Source organism: Pseudorasbora parva, chromosome 14, assembly GCF_024679245.1.
Source record: "Pseudorasbora parva isolate DD20220531a chromosome 14, ASM2467924v1, whole genome shotgun sequence".
NCBI lineage: Eukaryota > Metazoa > Chordata > Actinopteri > Cypriniformes > Gobionidae > Pseudorasbora > Pseudorasbora parva.
Genome location: NC_090185.1, coordinates 12747178 through 12769081, shown reverse-complemented (window position 1 = coordinate 12769081; position 21904 = coordinate 12747178). Strand labels below are relative to the sequence as shown.

At 40.4% G+C, this 21904-nt stretch overlaps 1 protein-coding gene across 1 annotated transcript in view; it reads left to right on the top strand.

Moving 5' to 3' along the window:
• The window catches only part of LOC137039729 (uncharacterized), a 30602-nt gene extending 8698 nt beyond the window's left edge, over window positions 1-21904 (top strand). Inside the window, exons 4-9 of the mRNA XM_067415004.1 lie at window positions 9880-9927; window positions 11401-11715; window positions 15151-15459; window positions 18698-19006; window positions 19451-19747; window positions 21533-21904. Coding sequence (XP_067271105.1) covers window positions 9880-9927; window positions 11401-11715; window positions 15151-15459; window positions 18698-19006; window positions 19451-19747; window positions 21533-21861 — 1607 coding nt within the window. The 3' untranslated portion in view covers window positions 21862-21904. The remainder of the gene's footprint in view (window positions 1-9879; window positions 9928-11400; window positions 11716-15150; window positions 15460-18697; window positions 19007-19450; window positions 19748-21532) is intronic.

The window sequence follows — 21904 nt, the reverse complement described above, 5'->3', positions numbered from 1 at the left end:
ATAAAACATTGTGATTGTTAAGTATTTGGGTTTATTTGCCGTGTGTTCATTGCGTTGATCCAGGAAGAGCGCGTGCACAACATGAGTCACGCATTCTGACTCGCGCATGTAACTTAGTTCACTTGTGCATTCGCATCAGATTGTGCTGAAGTAATTTGTAATATTACATTTATTTTGTGACGTTATATATGTGATCAATCATATAGGATGCGTTTCTTTCAAGCGAAATAAAGCGCACTAACAGATGGCTTCAGTCAGTGATGGCTACCGGTTTTCATTCAGTGCTTCTAGCGCATGCAGAGCAATGCATAATAACGATGATTGGGACGATCATATTATATAACAGAAATGAGAACACTATTTTAATAAATGGTTGTAAAGTCATTGGGTTTAGGTGCCGTGTTCAGAGCGTTGTTCCTAGAGCGCGTGAACACCACACGTCTCCCATTCTGAATATGAATTTCAGCAACTCAATTCAAGTTCACTTGTCCATTCGCATCATTTTGTGAAGATATATAATTTGTAATATTTTGTTAACTTTATATAAATCTAATTAATCTCATATAGGAAGCTTTTTGTTGAGTTAAATAACGTGCTAGCAAAGTTTCAGTGTAACTTACCAGTATTGATTCAGCGCATCCGCTTCAGCTCGCGCAGTTCAAACAGCAACGCGCGACTAATAATAACTATGATTGGGACTGTCACATTACATAACATTAATGAAAACAATATTTTAATAAATCGTTTTGAATTAACTGGGTTTAGGTGACGTTTCAGCACGTTGCTTTTGCAAGTGCGTCCACAAATTCTGAATAACAGATCTGAGGCGGCGTTGGTGTTGTATTACATGTTATATTTGGTTATTAAATAAGTAGCCTAATGTAATTAAATTATAAATAACATCGACTAATTTTACAATCCCATAGCCCTTTGTTTAGATAAAAATCCTTCTCATTCATTTGGTGAAGAACATGGCGTTTTGAGCAGCATTGCACATAGGCCTACTGTCATGCTGTCGGCTATAAGCCACTGCTGTAGACGCATATTTCAGTATTATGGTTAACGATTAATCGATTAATTGATCGTTAATTTAAACGACGATCGATCATGGGAATTTGTGAAAATTGACATCCCCTATATATATATATATATATATATATATATATATATATATATATATATATATATATATATATATATATATATATATATATATATATATATATATATATATATACACATATTTAGTGCCGTTAAAATTAATTTGCGTTAACACGTTAATTTTGACAGGCAATGATTTATGATATATAAAGTTTGCAGATGTATGACGCCGCTTATTAGCAGGGGACCGCAATGATTGGTCAAAGTTGCGGTGATTGGTCAAAATTGCGAGTCGCACTGAATTCACGGGGACTGATTGCAAATGACACACAATAAATAATCTAGAATACTTTCATCAAATATATAAATTCAAGCTTAAGTTTAAGATTTTACAATTAGGCTATACTGAGCCTGATCTATCTAAGAGATTTTCTTAGAAGGAAGTTAATACCTTTTAAATGTCACATGGGTTAAAACTCCTGCTACCCTGATTTGCATTTGTATAGCTCACAGCATGTTCATTTACATGTTAAAGCCTCCCCTGGAGTTAAGGGAAGGGGGGTCTTGGGGGGGACAACTGCCAAGCAAGGCCCACGTCAATTTCTGACAATTCACGGCAGTTTTCGGTGTCGCCTGCAAACTGCCGTGTACAGTCGTAAACCTGATCTTCCACGACAATCTACAGTGCCGCTTACTGACGAAAATCCCACTTTTCATGCAGTGTGTGGTCGATGTTATAGCCAAGGAACTGCACTGAGGACTGGTGGAAGGAACACTTTTCGGCTTTCAGGAAGAGATGGAATTCCCTCAGGCGTTGCAGGACCTCCGCAATGTGGTGGCGATGGTCGGCCAGGCTCCGGGAGTAGATCAGGATGTCATCAATATACACCAAAACCGACTTGTGGAGAAACTCCCGGAGCACCTCGTGAATGAAATCCTGGAATACAGAGGGGGCGTTGGCGAGTCCGTAGGGCATGACGAGGTACTCGTAGTGGCCAGTAGGGGTCACGAAGGCTGTCTTCCACTTGTCCCCCTCACATATCCGTATGAGGTTATAAGCGCTGCGGAGGTCCAACTTGGTGGACACAGTGGCACCACAGAGATGTTCCAGCGCTGTTGGGACGAGAGGAAGGGGATAACGTAGTTTAACAGTGATCTTATTGAGTGCTCTGTAGTCTTTGCAGGGCTGCAAGCCTCCGTCATTCTTGGCCACAAAGAAGAAGCTAGATGCAGCAGGGGACGTCGATGGTCGGATATAGCCCTGGTCGACTGCCTCTCGGATGTAGTCCTCCATGGCCTTCTCCTCCGGCAGGGATAGGGGATAGATCTTCCCCTTGGGCACTGGCTCACCCGGAAGCAGATCGATGGCGCAGTCCCATGGCCGATGGGGAGGCAGCTTGGAAGGCCGGTGAGGGCAGAACACGTCACTAAAGGGGGCGTAGCAGGGTGGAATTTCGACTGATCGCTGCTCGATGGGGCTCTCGATGGAAGTAGCACAGACGGGAATCTTCCAGGAGGGAGACATGGAAGGGACAGGCATTGCAGACAGACAGCTGGAGAAGCATTGATCGCCCCACTTTAGGACCTCACCGGACTTCCAAGAGATGACAGGGTTATGCTGCTCCAGCCATGGGCGCCCTAAGATCACGTCAGCGGTGGAATCCTCCAGAACCAGTAGATGTATCTCTTCCACATGGAGAATGCCGGTTTGGAGCTGTAGGGCCCTGCGAGGGGATCGACTTTCCGTCGACTGAATGGTTTGCCAGTTATAGATTCAACCTGGTTGGCAGACGGATTGCGAGTCGTCTGGAGGTGGAGCTGACGGCAGAGGGCACCGGAGATGAAGTTCCTAGCGGAACCGGAGTCGAGGAGGGCATAGACTGGCAGAGAGACATCAGCAGTAATAAGGTTCACAACTGGGGTTAACGGTTGACTCTTGTAAGAGGAAGGGTAGATCACACTCACCAAAGGACGAGGAGGACGTGTGGGACATTTGGCGATTAAGTGATCAGATGCAGCACAATATAAACATAGCCCCTGCCCGATCCGTCTCCTCCGTTCCGCTGGGGTTAGCCTCACATTTTCGAGTTGCATGGGTTCGTGAACTGGTTCTGGAGGGCTGACGGATGCTGGTCGGCAGAGGGACGGCAGGCTCGGGAACTGGTCCTGGTGTTCTTCTAGACACGCCTGCATACGAGTGGCGAAGCGGATGGAGAGTTGGATGAAGCGTTCAAGCCCGATAGTATCCTCGTATGCAGCGAGATGCAACCTCACTCGTGGATCCAATCCTTGGCGATAGGTGGTGAGAAGCGCCTGTTCGTTCCACCCGCTGGCTGCTGCCAAGGTTCTGAACTGTAAAGCATACTCATTAACAGACATGTCGTTTTGTTTCAAGTGATATAGCTTCTCACCCACAGAAGCGTCCCAGGCAGGTTTTCTGAATACATCTTTGAAGTGAGAGAGGAAACTTGATTGTACGATGGCATTATCTTGAGAATACAATGTTTCCGCCCAGCGCAGGGCCTTACCACTCAGTTGGGTGGTTATGAACGGCACCCGGGCACGATCCGTTGGATATAAGTGCGGTTGCATCTCCAGGACCAGTGAGCACTGCAGGAGGAATCCGTTGCAGTCCTCTGCCGATCCAGAGAAGGGTGCCGGTTTGGCCATGGGTCTAGCGAAAACAGGGGACGTGGAAGTGGTGCTGGTGGATGCGGAAGTGCCTGCTGGTGCCGGTGATGGTGGGTCTGAGGTGAGTTCACGGCACACGGCATCCACCAGTTCTTGGAAGGGATCCAGGTGACTCATACTGGTGCCCGCTGTCTTGGTCCGGTCTTCTGTTACGGGTACAGACTGACGGAGACAAGAGATGGTTAGTGGGTTTTATTTTTGGACACCAGTAGAGTGAAACAGTGACTGGGTGAATGAAGTGACGGTGACTGGGCTTCTCAGGTGAACTTCGGATGGACTTGGGTAGAATCAGGAGGGAACGATGGAGAACACGGAACACACACACGCTGGACACAGGAGATCGCTGGAGACTAGGAAGCAAACGATGAGACAGGGTATACACTTCGAGGGAGTCCTTAAGGTAAGCAGAGCAGGTTAGTACCTTGTGCAAACGAGACCGGACAACTGTGTGTGTGTGTGTGTGTGTGTGTGTGTGTGTGTGCGTGACTCTTATACTGTGAGTGATGGGGTGATGATGGGTTGCAGGTGTGCGTGATTAGTATTTAGGTGAGAGTGATCGTGGTGTGTCTGTGACGTGGGAGCCTGGTGTATCTGTGACACACGGTTGATCATTAAGAATAATATTTGATTGCTACAGTAAAGAGAGAGATTTTCAGCAAATAACCATTAAAACTGCTCATAAAGCTTTCAAATGAGCTTAAAAATTGTGATGATGAAGAAATAACGTGAAAAATCATACGGTATATTCTGGATTCTGCAGTGTTACTGACATCTGCTCATGATCTCTTCTTTCTCTCTTTCTTTGTGCTGACTGACAAGAAGTTGAACATCAAGTAATAACGGGTAACTTTTAAAGCTGATACAGTGAGAAAAACAAGATTATCGTCGGACAGTAGAGTTCTAATGTAGTTTTCATATTTAATATTTCTGCTTCTTTTTACCACGATTGTGATTAATTTAGAGCACTAATTAATGAAGTGTTTGTGATTGTCCAGTATTGAGCTGTATGACATTGATATACTAATGCGTGTATTTCTGCTGTGGCTGTTTAACATGTGCTGTCTGACTTGTGTTTGTGTCACTGTGTGTCGCTTCATTCAGCTTATGCTTTCAGACTTACACAGAAACTCTGGAGATGGCGCTGCACTTGTGTTTTTTAATCATTTGATGCTGCTTCTGTTTAATAAGTGAGTTGATCTATCACATAATATCTGGTCATTTGTATTAGTTTTTCATATTTAAAGGTGCAGTAAGTCATTTCTAAAAACGCTGTTGATTCCCAAAAGTATGGCCGCAAGTTCCATTGAACTTACAGGGGTACTTCAGCGCTGGGAAGATGAATCTGTATTTAAACTGGGTCATTAATGTAATAGAAATGTGAAATTATTTTTGAATTTGGTGCTTTCTAGACTGAGAAAAGACAGAAATTTTATTTTTGTCTCATGGGGATGAAAGACAGCACTTCCCGGAATGCTTCGCTGCCCTACGAGGCCACTCCCAAAGCCACCGCTACTGAATCACTGATCACTTTCCCACCGCATTCATTTTTATAAAATCAGTTCAGTTAGAGATCAGACACTACAATTAAAAACTGAACGTGTCTGTTCAATATAATGTGATATATCCGCTGAGGGAGTGTCACAGCACAAATGCAGCAGGAGTCAGAGTACATTCATCGTGATGAATGAGCTGAATGAGCTCTAATGATGAGAGCAACGTAAACCAACGTGTCTGCACTTGCGGCATACATTCACAGTGTGTGTGTGTATTCTGGCGCGTTTTCAGTTCATGCCTTTGGAAGCTTAACTTTCATAGGAATTCATTTGAGAAGTTGAAACACTCACTTTGCTCCATACAGCTCTGTTTACATAAATGCCCACGGTTGCCCAAGCTGAGTGCTGTGAGTGATCCCACTCCCTGGCGCAGGGGTGCTGCCAGAAATTCTGGGCCCTATGGAAAACAAAATTTCTGGGCCCCCTACAATTTTTAAAGATAAAATTTAACCCAATAAACATGCCCTGTATACTTTAAAAAAGATACTTAGCACATTGCATAGTTCAAATGTCTAAAGATGAGTACAAAGCCTACAAAACAAGAAAAAAATATAGAAAGATGTACTTGTTTACATAAAAGGGAGAACATTTATTATCTCAATTGCAATTGCAAGCACAACAGAACATATTGTACAAATATTGACATATACTTTACATGAACAAGCTTTAGCTGGGTCCACCTGCTCAATCAGGAAACATCAGCTAGAACTAACCCATAATTAAATCAGTCAAGGAATAAAACTAGCTAGGCCAAAAGGGCTCAAAATCAAGACACACCAGGAGTAATGCCAGGTGTGTCTTGGCATTACTCATTCAACCTATTGTAAGTCGATGTTGTAATAAAAATGACTATGAGTTTAATGTCTCTGGAATAATTAACTCAAAAGGGATTCAATATTCAATATTCATGAATTTATGAATCTAATTTGCTAGTCGTTCATTACGTGTTAAAATTTTCCGATAAGGAAAAATGTTTAATTAAATACAAGTAAGCCTTTACGGAATTCTTTGAAATTATCTTACTAAGTTTGTCCTGCAAATTAGTTATAGACTTTTAAATCAATTCTCAATAAGGGATTACTGCTTTACAAGTGCATAAGAAACATTAACTTTACTGATCAGGACAAATTAATATTTCAAATGTTCGTACAGTTTACTTTACTAGAATAGTAGCATAAGCAGTTTAGGTAACGTTAGGATCGTAAGTTTCATTGACTTCGTGTATGTGGAAGAGTAACAGATTCAATTCAAAAATGTCTTTTGGAAGTTTAATAAACACAGACTAAAAATAACACTACAATTCACACAGAAAGTACATACTAAATATGCATAAAGAGAGTAGAAATATAGATAGTAAACGAAAAGAATATGGTACATAAACGAAAAGAATGAATAGACCAAAGAGAGAGAGAGAGAGAGAGAGAGAGAGAGAGAGAGAGAGAGAGAGAGAGAGAGAGAGAGAGAGAGAGAGAGAGAGAGAGAGAGAGAGAGAGAGAGAGAGAGAGAGAGAGAGAGAGAGAGAGAGTCCACTTCAGTTCGTTACACAGAGCCCTCACGGAGTTAACTTGTCCCAAATGGGAAATAACACGACCTTTTTAACAGCAGTTTGGATTTTAGAAATAAGAATACTTGCTTTGGTTTTGGCTTCTCGCGTGTGTGCGTGTGTTCCGAGTTCAAATGTCTTGCGTGTCCGAGGTCGGTGTGGAGCGGCTGGTCTCTTGAAGTGCGCTGAATTCTCCTCTCTGAAGAATGCCCTCGGGGGCTGGAAAGTTGGTAGCAGATGGCCCTGCGGCGTTTGATGCGATGCAAAAGCAAAAGGGTGAGGGTCACATTGGCATTTGTAGATCAGGTCGAGTGACGCCCATTTCCTGGATGGTCCAATCGATCAGAGCGCTTTCGGCGCGAAACAAAGTTCTTTGTTCAGCTGAGTCCCTCCTTTTGGTTCTTATCCGGGGAAGATATGCTTAATGCATTTTTCTTTACAACGCTGGTATTTTTGTAATAATGCATGTTCTGTAAATTCTTTTACAAGATTCGGTACGATCGCATTTTTCTGATTACAAGGATACCATGGATCATAAGTCTGAGATCTGGGAATACACAAATACAGGCTTTCCACTGTCTGGTGGTCTACACAGCTTGAGTTACATCCCTATAATTCTCATAATTGTTTCAGACACATATAAAAACACTTTAAGCAGAAAAGCATACATTTAATACGTTTTTGGGGTGATTTTTAATCATACATTTGATACTCGTGGGACTCTATGTGGGTGTGTGTGTCTAGATGTTTGTGAGGTGTCAGATATCGTGCAGGGCCATTTGGGCAATAAAAGTCACTACGGAGCCTGCTTGTTGTCTCCCAAGAGAGATCAAAGAGTGGTCTCCAGACATCGTGGTGCCTTTCTTCGGCCATCAATCGTATTCACATGATCTGATAAGCACCCCAGGAGAAGCGAGAGGCTTCGGGCTGTTTGCCAGATGAACAGACCCCGTCATTGTGGCTACAATGTATCATCACAAGAGTCTTGAAAATATATTATGAAGGTTGAAAAGTTACCTAGTGCTACTTTAAGAACATCAAGTAAGACAGCATCGATCGTAGCAGCAGCACTGTCACGTGACAGAACATACACACGGCAAACTGATTTTGTAATTTTTGAAGCGTGTAGATTACTTTTTGTTTATCATCATGTGGCGAACACAGTAGATAAGACGTGTTTAGAGGCTTCAATCTTCGTGAAGTTTCGCGCTCAGGCTCACCTTGTTCATTTGAGACGGGGACGTGGGAGAAGGGTGTGCAGCAGCCACTGAATCTGTGTTTACGAGACATGATAACCCGGAGACAGCACAGCAGAGATGTATTGTTGGATGTAAATCATAATTCAGTTATTATTTTAGCTAGATAAAAGCAGGTCATGTAGCAACAAAAATAAGTAGGCTAACTTTTGAAAGTTTTGGAATAACGTTAGAGGAATAGGGCAAGCTGCCTTTCTTTTTGAAAAACTGTGTGACACACTGTAGACTTCGGCGTTCTCTTCTCTTTCCTTCTTTTCTTTCCGTTTTTGATGCCCCGACTTTTGATGTGACATACCTGCGTGTGTCACTGTCTGCGCTTCATCATAGCAAGTGCAATAACCAAGAGATGCTCACGCTAGCGATCTAGCTCGGACCGCGCAGGTGGAATGAACCATTGTGAGGGAGGGGGGAGGAGGTTGTGACTGACATTTTAAAATTTGTTTTTTAAAATATAAAATCTATGGTCAAAACGGACAAAATAAACATTTACTGCATGAGGGTCCCAAGCACATTTAATGTATGTATAAAAAAGGGAAAATAAATAAGAAAAGAAAAAGGGGGTCTGCTCTTCTGGGCCCTTAATCAGTCTGGGCCCTTAGAATCGTTCGTAACCTTCCACCCCTTTACGGCACCCTTGCCCTGGCGTGGGTTGAAAACATGTGGAAATGGCTCCCTCTGGGGGCTGTAGTCTTTAGCCTCTGGCTAAACATTTCTGGGAAAACATTTTTTCAGAAATAAAATGCATAAATCTCTCATCTCAAGGGGATATGAGGGGGAAGCACGATCATTTGAATACATTCCAGGGATTGTACTGATACAAAGCCATATGCTAATCGGTGAAGTAACCCCTTAATTGGTAATGACTGAACTTGTGACCATGGTTGCCCCTAACTGAGCACCACAGCACTTCTTTAGCCAATCAGCAGTAGGGGGCGTATCTACTCATGATGGGTGGAGTCTGAGAGTATGAGCAAGCGGGACATGTAGAAAGACTGCAGAAAGAGAAATGGCTGAGATAGTACCAAAGAGGAAAAGCTCAGAGGAATATAATTAGGAGAAGAAGGGTTACAGTCAGGCAAAAGCGTGGTCCTGCTTTAATATTGGAAACGTTTCCCAGCGCTGGAGAGATGTTAGAAAGCGGGAAGGCCTGGAAATGGACACAGAGGTTGCTTTGTTTCTGCTCAGTATGTAAGTGACTTTGGTTTTTGCTGTTTCACAGAACCAAGATATGCTGTTGTCCTTGATTCATCTAGAATTGCACAAGCTGTTGTTGTGTTTGTTACAGAGCAATGAAGGATGGGTGTGTTTGTTTGGGTGTGTATTTCAAATATCAACAGTATCTCTCAGAAATCACTTACTGCACCTTTAAATAAATAGCTGAGCAAAAACTTTTAGATTCATTATGTATATGCCCTCATGTTATTTTAAACATGAAGGACATATTTTGTCATGGAATGACATGAGGGGAAGTCAATGGTGACAAAATTTACATTTTTAGTTAATTTTTTTTATTTTTTTATTATTAATTGAGGAATATTATGGTATGGTGCAAATATCCTTAAATACTACTAATATTAGTTAAATGTATACAGGAACATTTAACAAGAGTAATTAATTCACATTAATAATAAAAGCTCATGTTTACAACACATTTTGATTATTAAAGCACATTAAAAAAATCACATCATCTTTATCTACAAACTCACCTAAAATTTTCTAATTTCTCTGATTCTAGCTGTTGATGAGACAGATGAAGACCCTGAAGATAAAGAAAGTAAAACGTGTAAGTATTTCAATTTAGAAAGCAAGAGTTTGACTAACTTAAAGGTGCACTATGTAGTATTTTTGCAGTAAAATATCCACCAGGCCAGTGTTATATTTTGTTCAGTTGAGTACTTAAATTACCCTAAATGTTTCAAACTTTTTGTAAATTGTGAGAAAATTGCTATTTTAACCAATGACCCGGGATGTTTCAGCATAGCGTTTGAGGGAGTCTCCTGTCAATTGCGTCATATCTGTGTTACTCGGTTTCCCGTTTTATTTGGCAGAAGCGCTTTACACTCAGCAGCGTGAACAAGTGTCACAGCAGCTGCTGAGCGAACGCACAGAGTAACATCATAACATCATTTTAAACACACTTCAATGTATCTAATATGATAAAAAGAGCTGCGTTACCTCGACCAGAAAAGCAGAAATAGTGTGCGCACCCGGCGCCTGTGTCCTGTCCCGTCCCGTCATAATAAAAGTCCCAGTGTTCGCAAGATGGGTGTTTGTGTAACAATCACTTCAGCGGCCTTGCTCAGCTCCTCAACTCTCGGTCCTGCTCTGCTTTACACTACAGTTATGTTAATAACCGCATTCATGAACATGATTTCTGCCCGAGTCCTATTTTCCACCAGCTGTGAGGTGAAGAAAACATGTCCCAAGATACTGCGCCCACACTTGGCGTCATCAAACTACGCCTTTGTTTTGAATAGGCGACCTCTAGGGGATGTAAAGTTGCATAGTGCACCTTTAAAGGTCCTGTTTTTTCATGTATTTTTGAAGCTTTGATTGTGTTTACAGTGTGCACACAGTATTTTTTAAATATTTATTATAAAAAACACAGTATTTTTCACACAATTTACTTATCTGTAAAGCGCTGTTTCCTCTGTCCTAAAAACGGCCTGATGATTTCCTTGTTCTATGAAGTCAGAAACTCGTAACGAGTTCTGATTGGGCCAGCGCTTCCCGTGTTGTGATTGGGCAGCAGCTTAGCGCACTTTGCCCGGAAAGGTCCCGCCTCTTACCATAACGGGGAGATGCAAACACTCAATGTGCGCTCTTCTCCACGTGAGAGAGCAACAAGACCACGTCCCCTATTTTGCGTGTTCTTGTGGGCGGAGGGTTAGTCAAAAAACGTATCTAGTGACTTCATTACATCCCTGCACTTCCTGCTGTAGTCCAAACCGGCCGTTCGCTGTAGGCTTTGAAAGGAAACTTGTGTTAAATAAAATATCTCGCTTGGCATTGAACTTTGAGCTTTATAATTTTACAGGTATTATTTATGATCTAACAGTAACATTTCACACTAACTAAAGTTTGAAAGATGGAATCGCGAAGAACGGGACCTTTAACTACTATTTTGACATACAACATTATTGTAAATGGTTATTGATTATTAGATCACAGAATCTTCTCAGTGTTACTGAAGTGTCCATTTGCTCATTCACGTACAATCTCCTCATTTCTCTGTTTTTATTCGTGGTTGCGACAGATGAAACAAAGTCACTGTTAGGGAAGGAAGGGGAGTCTGTCACTCTGAAGACTGACGCTGAAATACAGGAAAATGATCAGATACTGTGGATGTTTGGACCTCAAGAGAATATCATAGCTCAAATTATAAGAGAGACTAAAGAGATGACAACATTTGATGGTCCTGATGGGAGATTCAAAGACAGACTGAAGCTGGAAAGCTCAACTGGATCTCTGACCATCACAAACATCTCAGCCGAACACATCGGAGTCTATAAGCTACAGACCATCACCAGCAGAGGGACGTCAAATCAAAGATTCATTGTTACTGTCAAAAGTGAGTATATTATTATCTTTCAGTATAATAATGATCAATTCTTCATTGGCAGTTTTTCACTAAATTAGCTTAATAAATTGCCAGATTGAGTTTTCCACCTGTTGAGCTGATTTGTATGACACATCTGTTTTCTTCACATCAGTTTTCTTCATCCGTTTTCTTCATCTGTTTGGATAAAGTGAAGCACTTTATTTTTTCACTATCTGTCCAATTTGACTTTTTTTTTTTTTTTTTTACTTCTGAGTAATGGCCATGAGAGGCAGAACTCAGAACACATTTTACACCCCATGATATTATCAAACTGCAGTTGTAGCACTGATGAATGACCGGCAGTCTTGGGACACACTATGGGCCCATCCAAAATACCCACAGGCTTGGCTGTTACTAGGGTTTTTGTGATAGTCGGTGTTGACAGTGTTGCCCGTGTTCAGTCACAACACTGGTTACATCATTTACCACTTGGAAGGAACTTCCAAATGAATTATTGAAAACACTTTCTTTGTTCCTCACCGTTATGAATGCTTGTATGGCCCTGCGCATTTTACTTTCTCTTTGCAAATCAAAGATTTAAAAGCGAGGTGCAAAAGAGGAAAAACTCTCAACGTCTTCACCTAACAGTTGGTGGAAAAGAATCAGGATAGGACTCAGGCCGAAATGGGCATCATGTTAATTATATATGGTTATTAACGGTACTGTACTATGAAAAAAACAGGGTAGAGTGTTGAGGAGCTGAGCAAGGCCGCTGGAGCAATAATTACGCAAACACACGCCTCTCGAGTAGGGCTGAAACGATTCATCGAATAACTCGAGTTAATCGAATTTAAAAAAATCCTCGGGGGAAAATTATCTGCCTCGACACTTTGTTTAGTCCATTTAACTACACACGGATGTGGCAGAAAGACATTTTTTTTGTGTAAGGAGTCAGAGTATGCGTGGATTGCTGTTATATCTGCGGTTCATGTGGGTAAACGACGTATTGTAAACAAATAGCGGGTGGATGAGAGTAAAATCATTGTGTTGATTTTAATAAAGACACGGAACTCTCATTTCACGGTAAAACACAACAAATGTGTGTGGTTCTTAACTTTCGTTTTCAGCTCATGTCGAGATCAAAGACTGCAATGCGAGAGAGCGGCATCAGCATTTGTAATATAATTTAGTCTCGCTGTTTTAAAATGAAGACAACTGTGTGTTGAGTTTTAGGATGCGATGCTGAACATTTAAGTTTTATTTGACTCGGTTAATTTAGCTGTATACGTTTTTTTTAAAGCAACCTACTTCAGTGTAGCTAATATGTGACGATAATATCGCGCATAACACTGAGGATTCGAAATTATGATGATTGGGTGCGGGTGGATGTTTTGTTTTTGACAGCTGATTTGGTGTATATATATATATATATATATATATATATATATATATATATATATATATATATATATATATATATATATATACAGTCTTGTTCAAAATAATAGCAGTACAATGTGACTAACCAGAATAATCAAGGTTTTTAGTATTTTTTTATTGCTACGTGGTAAACAAGTTACCAGTAGGTTCAGTAGATTCTCAGAAAACAAACAAGACCCAGCATTCATGATATGCACGCTCTTAAGGCTGTGCAATTGGGCAATTAGTTGAAAGGGGTGTGTTCAAAAAAATAGCAGTGTCTACCTTTGACTGTACAAACTCAAAACTATTTTGTACAAACATTTTTTTTTCCTGGGATTTAGCAGTCCTGTGAATCACTAAACTAATATTTAGTTGTATGACCACAGTTTTTTAAAACTGCTTGACATCTGTGTGGCATGGAGTCAACCAACTTGTGGCACCTCTCAGCTGTTATTCCACTCCATGATTCTTTAACAACATTCCACAATTCATTCACATTTCTTGGTTTTGCTTCAGAAACAGCATTTTTGATATCACCCCACAAGTTCTCAATTGGATTAAGGTCTGGAGATTGGGCTGGCCACTCCATAACATTAATTTTGTTGGTTTGGAAGCAAGACTTTGCCCGTTTACTAGTGTGTTTTGGGTCATTGTCTTGTTGAAACAACCGTTTCAAGGGCATGTCCTCTTCAGCATAGGGCAACATGACCTCTTCAAGTATTTTAACATATGCAAACTGATCCATGATCCCTGGTATGCGATAAATAGGCCCAACACCATAGTAGGAGAAACATGCCCATATCATGATGCTCGCACCTCCATGCTTCACTGTCTTCACTGTGTACTGTGGCTTGAATTCAGAGTTTGGGGGTCGTCTCACAAACTGCCTTGGACCCAAAAAGAACAATTTTACTCTCATCAGTCCACAAAATGTTCCTCCATTTCTCTTTAGGCCAGTTGATGTGTTCTTTGGCAAATTGTAACCTCTTCTGCACATGCCTTTTTTTTAACAGAGGGACTTTGCGGGGGATTCTTGAAAATAGATTAGCTTCACACAGACGTCTTCTAACTGTCACAGTACTTACAGGTAACTCCAGACTGTCTTTGATCATCCTGGAGGTGATCATTGGCTGAGCCTTTGCCATTCTGGTTATTCTTCTATCCATTTTGATGGTTGTCTTCCATTTTCTTCCACGTCTCTCTGGTTTTGCTCTCCATTTTAAGGCATTGGAGATCATTTTAGCTGAACAGCCTATCATTTTTTGCACCTCTTTATAGGTTTTCCCCTCTCTAATCAACTTTTTAATCAAAGTACGCTGTTCTTCTGAACCTTGTCTTGAACGACCCATTTTCCTCAGCTTTCAAATGCATGTTCAACAAGTGTTGGCTTCATCCTTAAATAGGGGCCACCTGATTCACACCTGTTTCTTCACAAAATTGATGACCTCAGTGATTGAATGCCACACTGCTATTTTTTTGAACACACCCCTTTCAACTAATTGGCCAATTGCACAGCCTTAAGAGCGTGCATATCATGAATGCTGGGTCTCATTTGTTTTCTGAGAATCTACTGAACCTACTGGTAACTTGTTTGCCACGTAGCAATACAAAATATACTAAAAACCTTGATTATTCTGGTTAGTCACATTGTACTGCTATTATTTTGAACAAGACTGTGTATATATATATATATATATATATATATATATATATATATATATATATATATATATATATATATATTATGTATATATATATGTATATGTGTATATATATATATATATATATATATATATATATATATATATATATATATATATATATATATATATGTATATGTATGTATATATGTATGTGTGTGTGTGTGTGTGTATATGTGTTGTCGCTTTTTGGTTTTTCATCTTATGCCGTAAAATATCTTTCTAATGAACACAACAAAATAAACCAGAAAGGGTTAAAGGCAATCAATAAAAAAAATAGCATCCACACTTGATCTAATAGCAACATTTTCTTTGTATTTCTCTCTTTTTATGTGTCACAAAGTCATAATGATATCATTGGACGAGGGAGTACTGGTCACTTTATACCCTGATACTGAAATAAATAAAGATGATCTGATCCTGTGGACATTTGGAGATGAAGACACTCTCATAGCTCAGATGACTGGAAAGACCAGAGAAACATATGAAGGTACTGATGGAAGATTTCTAGACAGACTGAAGGTGGACAAGAAGACTGGATCTCTGACCATCAGCGGCACGAGAACTGAACACTCTGGACTTTATAAACTACAGATAAGCAGCAGCAGCAGCAGAGGAACCACAAACAAGAGATTCAAAGTTGCAATAAATTGTGAGTATTTGTTTATTTAGGTTGAGTCATTGAAAATAACATTTTATTTTAATAGTTAAAGGACAACTCCGGAGAAAAATGAACCAAGGGGTAATTAAAGCAGCACTAGGTAACTTTTCAACCTTCATAATATATTTTTTAAGACTCTTGTGATGATAAATCGACTTACAATAGGTTGAATGACACGTCTGCCATAGCCTGATGGGGTCTGTATCGTTTTTAATCGTACTTTTAAACTTCGGGTTTCGGGTAGTAACCTGAGAAAAAAAAGAACTACAAAATTCGACTGCTTTACGGCATATACGTCACTTCCACCAACACACACACTTCCTTACATTCGGACGTGCGAGCCCAACTTTGTTCGTCGGATAATATAGTCATGTCCGAAGCAGCAGGGACAAATTAGAAAGAAAAGGTTTTGTTGGAGGAAAGCAATAAGAGGAAATGAGAAAGTGATGGGATTAAAGGCAGGACGAGGATCAACATGTGACCATCGTTTGCTCGTCGGCGTGAGCTGAAGGAGGCGTGCCCGACCGATGCTGTCATGCTTGTTACGGTGAGCTACCACTCAAACATTGAACTGAAGTATCATATAGATTCTGTAAAACGGTAACCAATAGACTACTACAATGACGCTGGCTTGTAAACGTGAGCATCGTGATTATTTGGCGTTTGAAAAACATAAAACCCATGAAATTATATTCATATGACATGCTGGAGCATATGCCACTGACTGTAACGTTAACTTACCTGGGATGAAGACATTTCACACGCGACGCCAGAAGAACTCGAACTCCTCTTGCAGTGTTCAGGGGAACTGTTAGTGCTGCACCAACCCGCGGGTCGCTTTTATGAAGTTATTTGGCCCGCACCGCACCACTGTATATATTTTTACAACCCGCCGTGCACCCGCGACCATTAAATAGACATACCGGGTCCGCGGGTTATGAGACGACCCGTGCATTACTCGTTCAGGGCTATCAAGGTTGTCATGTCAACAAATGCACGCGCGATGGCATCCCCTGTTGTAGGATTACAGATCTTACGACAGTAGTTGAGGACATTAATTTTTCCAAACTGTAGGGGGACCCCGAGAGCAAAAGTAGCCAAGTGTGGCTTTAACAGATGGTTACTGAGTAGATCGTTCTCAAATGTAAAGAGTTTTATCTCTAAAAATAGATTAGCTTATAACGCTTGTCTATGGGGCACAGGGTAAATTAAATTAAATCGCTAGTTAATACCACTAAAAAGGCTCAAAATAGCCTCACACTAACACGGTAGCATGATGAGGGTCCCTACATACAAACCGAAGCATTGAGAACTTTGTAAGTGTACAAACAGTTTAATAAGAAGATACTTTATAAAGTCAGTACATTACACGTTTATGGACAGCAGCCATCTTGGAAAACCTTGGATAGGAGCGAGAGTGAGCTTGCAGTGTATTCGCGCATCGAGCTCGAATTTGTACTGCAGAGAATGTCCAGCTCAGTGTAAAAACACGTTTCTTTCGACCCTAAAGTCTAATAAAAGTTAAACAGAAAATATGGTAGCTTATGTAGGCTATAACTGCACTTATGTCCTTTATGTCTATGGCTTATCTCAATTGCTCCAACTACTGGCTACGCCACGGATCAAACAGAAAATGCATGCTGCGTTAATCGCGTGTTAATAAAATGTGTGTCGTGAAAATGTATTTGTGTTAACACGTTATTAACGCATTAATTTTGACAGGCCTAATTTAAATAGATCAAAGTGTTCCCCCAATGTTCAAGACATGGTTATGGCCTTGCCGCACACACATTTACCTCTCTCGTCCTTCACTGTTATCACTCCTCTCTTTATCAATCCGGAGTTCCTCTGTGAAACACTCCAGACTGGTGTATCACTCAGGCAATCATGCCATCAGCAATCACACCATCATTCTCACAGCTCTTTTATCTACCCAGACCTTAATAGGGCTTGGGTGTTGTGACGTCATTACTTGGCGTGGCGGGCATGTAGATGGCCTCCTTTACTGCAACTCGGACTACTGCGCACTGTTTATAGACGTACTCCCTCTCAGTCGTGTGTCTTAATTAATTTGATTATTTTGACGTTATTTCAACTGTTCCTGCATTTTGGGGTGTAACAGCTCAACACATAATCGCCATGGGAAAAAGGTAGAAAATGGATTAACTTTCTACTGCTTTCATGCTTGGAGGCGCAACCACGGACAAGAAGCAATAACAGTACGATGTGAAAAAAGCAAGAATTGTCACACAATCAGATGTTTTTCAGTGTTTATTTGGAAGTAGTGCAACCTGAGAACATAGAATGGTGAGGGCAGTTGGAATGCTTCGAGGTAAAAGGTTACAAATAAAAAATGGATACAGAAAACGGAGTGCAATTTCTTATATAACAATAATAAATACACTTTCAATACTATATAAGCAAATAAATAAATTGTTATCTATAAAATAACAACAACAAACACAGAAAATGAAGGAAGTGCAAATTATAAATTGCAAATAAAAAGGTAGTGCAATTTTTTATGTAATAATAAATATATGTTTCGGTTACACTTTATTTCGATAGTCCACTTTAAACATTCTACTAACTATGTACGTTTTCAACAGCATGTCAACTAACACTAATTAGAGTATTAGTAGACTGTAGGTTATGGTTATATGTGTTAGGGTTCAGGTTAGTAGAATAAGTTGAATTGTAGTTGCAAAGTTACTTATAGCCAGTAGAATGTCTGTCGGGGACCAACAAAATAAAGTTTTCGTCGTCGTCGGTACTCCATTCTTTGTTGGGAAATTCATGTCGATCCAAAACTTTAATAGTTCCGATTTTGTCCATATAGCGGTCCCTGCCTTCCCTATTTAACGTATCCCGGTAAATTCCACATCCCTTTCAGGATTTTAAGGTCTTTTTTCTTTCTCCCAACTCTGCTTCTCCTCGTTCGACTTGCTGTATGTTTACATTCGCGAGGCCATCAACATGGCCACCACATCCCAGAATGCAATGCGGCGCCCAAGCCCTATATATGGCCTTGTTAGGAAATGATCAATGATATTCGTTTCACCGTTCACAATGTTTTGGCTCATCGATATAGACGTTGTATTTGTTAAAAATTATTCTTATTAATTGTTCTTACCAATACCAGTACACACACACATCGTCAATGAAGCTTTACTGACTCACATGTCACATTATCTCCTCATTTCCTTTTTTTATGTGCTACTATGATACAAAGTGAAGAAAGTGTCAACCAATGAGGGAGAGTCTGTCACTCTGAGGACTAATGCTGTAATACAAAGAAAAGATCAGTTACTGTGGCTGTTTGGAGATGACAACTCTCTCATTGCTGAAATCAAAGGAGGGATCGCAAAGATCATAACATTTGGTATCGCTGATGGGAGATTCAGAGACAGACTGCAGCTGGACGAGAAGACTGGGTCACTGGACATCAGAAACCTCACAGCTGAACATGCAGGAGTCTATACACTGAAGATCATCAGCAGCAATTTGACCAAAATCAAGAGATGCAATGTTGCTGTCAGAGGTGAGCATCTCAAGTCTTTCTGTTTTTCTGCAGTTAATTCGAACCAAACCTTCCAAGTGTAAACGCACCATAAGATTAAAGTCTCAAAATCTCCCACTGAACTGCATTGACAAAAATAAACTGTTCTGTTGCTGCCTTACCTCCATTTCATTCAGCTATTATTTACATCAGAAGTCTAAAAAGAAAGCAAAATGTTACATTCTTCCCATCTGGATTTATGGTCTTTGAGGCTCAAATGGGATTTATGGTCTACTGAGACACTAATATGAAGTTTTGGTTTGAGAAGACAGCCAGTAGTGGCCAATTCATGCTGATTTTAAATCCCTATCGGAATGATCTTTGTACAGTAATTGTCAAACTCTGTTGTTCACATACACACACTTATATAATGGAAACTTTTTTTCTGCATTTCTTTTGTTCTTTGTGCCGCTGTCACACTGACAGTGTTGAAGATGTTAGGGATGAAGGGAAAAGATGTGACTCTAAACCCTATTACTGAAGTAAAGAGAGATGATCTGATCCTGTGGATGTTTGGAGATAAAGACAGTCTCATAGCTCAACTGACTGGAGAGACCGGAGAGACGACATACACTGATGACGAGAGATTCATAGACAAACTGAAGCTGGACAAGAACACTGGATCTCTGACCATCAGCAATATCACAGCTGGACCTTATAAACTACAGATCAGCAGCAGCAGCCGCAGGACCGTGTACAAGAAAATCAGAGTTTTCATGTGTTGTGAGTTGACTTTTTAAAATTTCAACTTTATTGAAAGAACTATTGAAGTACAGTATTTAAAAAGAGCAATTTTTACAGATCTTACATAAAATTAAATAAATATATTAATGCTGTCTTCACATATGTGAACTAAGAATCACGGAGGACACCGGGTTCAAACTCTGGCATGGAAATTTTCTCTAATTTCCCAGCTGTTAATATGATTTGAAAAGCTGTTCATGTACACTTTCCAAGTAGGGAACTTGTATAAGCTATACCAGTGGTTTATACCCTGCACATTTTATATGTCTCCCATATTTGGCACACCCACTTCAGGTCTTGCAGTCTCTACTAATGAGCTCATGAGTTGAATCAGGTGTGTTAGATGAAGGAGACATACAAAATGTGCAGGGCTGGTGGTCCTCCAGGACAGGTTTCAAAACCACTGAGCTATACAATAGGAGATATTCGCGATTGCACTGGACACGTTTTAAGTGCAGGCGTATTCTCTGAGTGAGCCTAGAGAAAATTCTTACAAGAGCAGCGTATCTGAGAGCGCACGCACAGTTCTCGCGTGCGAGCAGAGAGAGATTTGCGCTCGCGCATTATATTAATGTACTTTCGCACTACAATAATGCGCTCTTATATTACTTGGCACACACGTGGGCGCGCCCAAATCAAGAAAGTAATATTTTTTCACTGTTTCAGATTCACTGGCCTGACGGCGGGCTTACGTTTTGGTAGCCTGTCATAGCACACATAGCCCCAGGACTACTGCTACATATAGGGCTGCACGATAAATCGCAATAAAATTGCACGCGATTTGGCAGAGGCTGCGATAATTGCTTGCGCAGCTTCTCAGTGCAGCACGGCTGTGATCAGTAGTAAACACTGCTCCGCAAGCCAGAGGGCGCTCTCACGCAGGGTACTCCATGTATATCCCGCAGAAGTACAATAGCTCACGGATGCCTTAGATCTGAACTCACTCAATTAATGCAAGACTATATCCAATCAGAGGCCATGACCATTAGAACCAGTTGACCAACTTAACTTCTTATGTTAACTTTACATAAACCTACCGTGGTTTCCCACATACACATAATTAGAATATTACAATAATTAGTTGAGGCTCACCCTGTGTAGATTGGTCTAACAATTTTTTGTTGCTATAAATGGAAGACCCATTTGGTCCTCTAACCTTTACAGTCAAAGTGTACGTAACTAATGCCAGTGTGTTAGTCGGAGCTCTAAAACATAAGTCTGGTGTGCCCTTATGCTTCACCAAATCTGTGTTTTAGTCCGCTAATAACCTGACTGTAGATTTGTGGTGTTATTGACTTAAAGTAATCTACTAGAGTTAATAATTCCAGAGTAAGTCAGAATAAATCAGTGCAATAATCTATTATTAGTCAGGTAAACGTATCATGCCAATTACATAATCAATTAAAAGATAATCAGTTGCTTTGAAGTAAAGAGTAAAAGATGGATATCTGACAATTACATAACACTGAGTGTCTAGAAGACAAATGTTAATTTCCCGAAAAAACATATTTAGTTTTCTCGGTTGTAGTCGTTCCTTAGCTCAGACGTCCTGGCATCTTACAATCTTACACTGGTTTTTAAATTTGGGTTCAGGGACTTGTCAAGTTCATTTAGTAAACATGTTTATAAACTCACATTTTATATTGCTCACGTTTGTATAAAGACTCATTACTATATTTTATCAATTTATCATGTGATGTGAGTTGAATCCGTTACTGTGAATTATCAGTTTTATCTAAGTAACTTACTCTGTTTGTTCTCCAGGTGAGTCCGGTCCCAAGACGGTGTCAGTGAGTTTGGAAGAATGTTTAATTCTTTTCACAGATTTTAACATAGAAAGGGATGAGAAGGTGGAGTGGAGATTCAAAGGTAAAACTCTAGCAACTGGAATGAGTGCAGACATCAGTAAGACTTCATACGGTGATGATGAGAGATTCAGAGGCCGACTGGAGCTGCACTATCAAACTGGATCTCTGACCATCAAAAACACCAGAAGCAGCGACACTGGAGTTTATCAGCTCAAGATCTCCAGCGGATGCGGGAAGAACATTTGCTGGGAATTCAGTGTTACAGTCAGGGCAAATATAAAATAACATTATAAAAACATACTGTCATATATAAAATAACATTGCATGT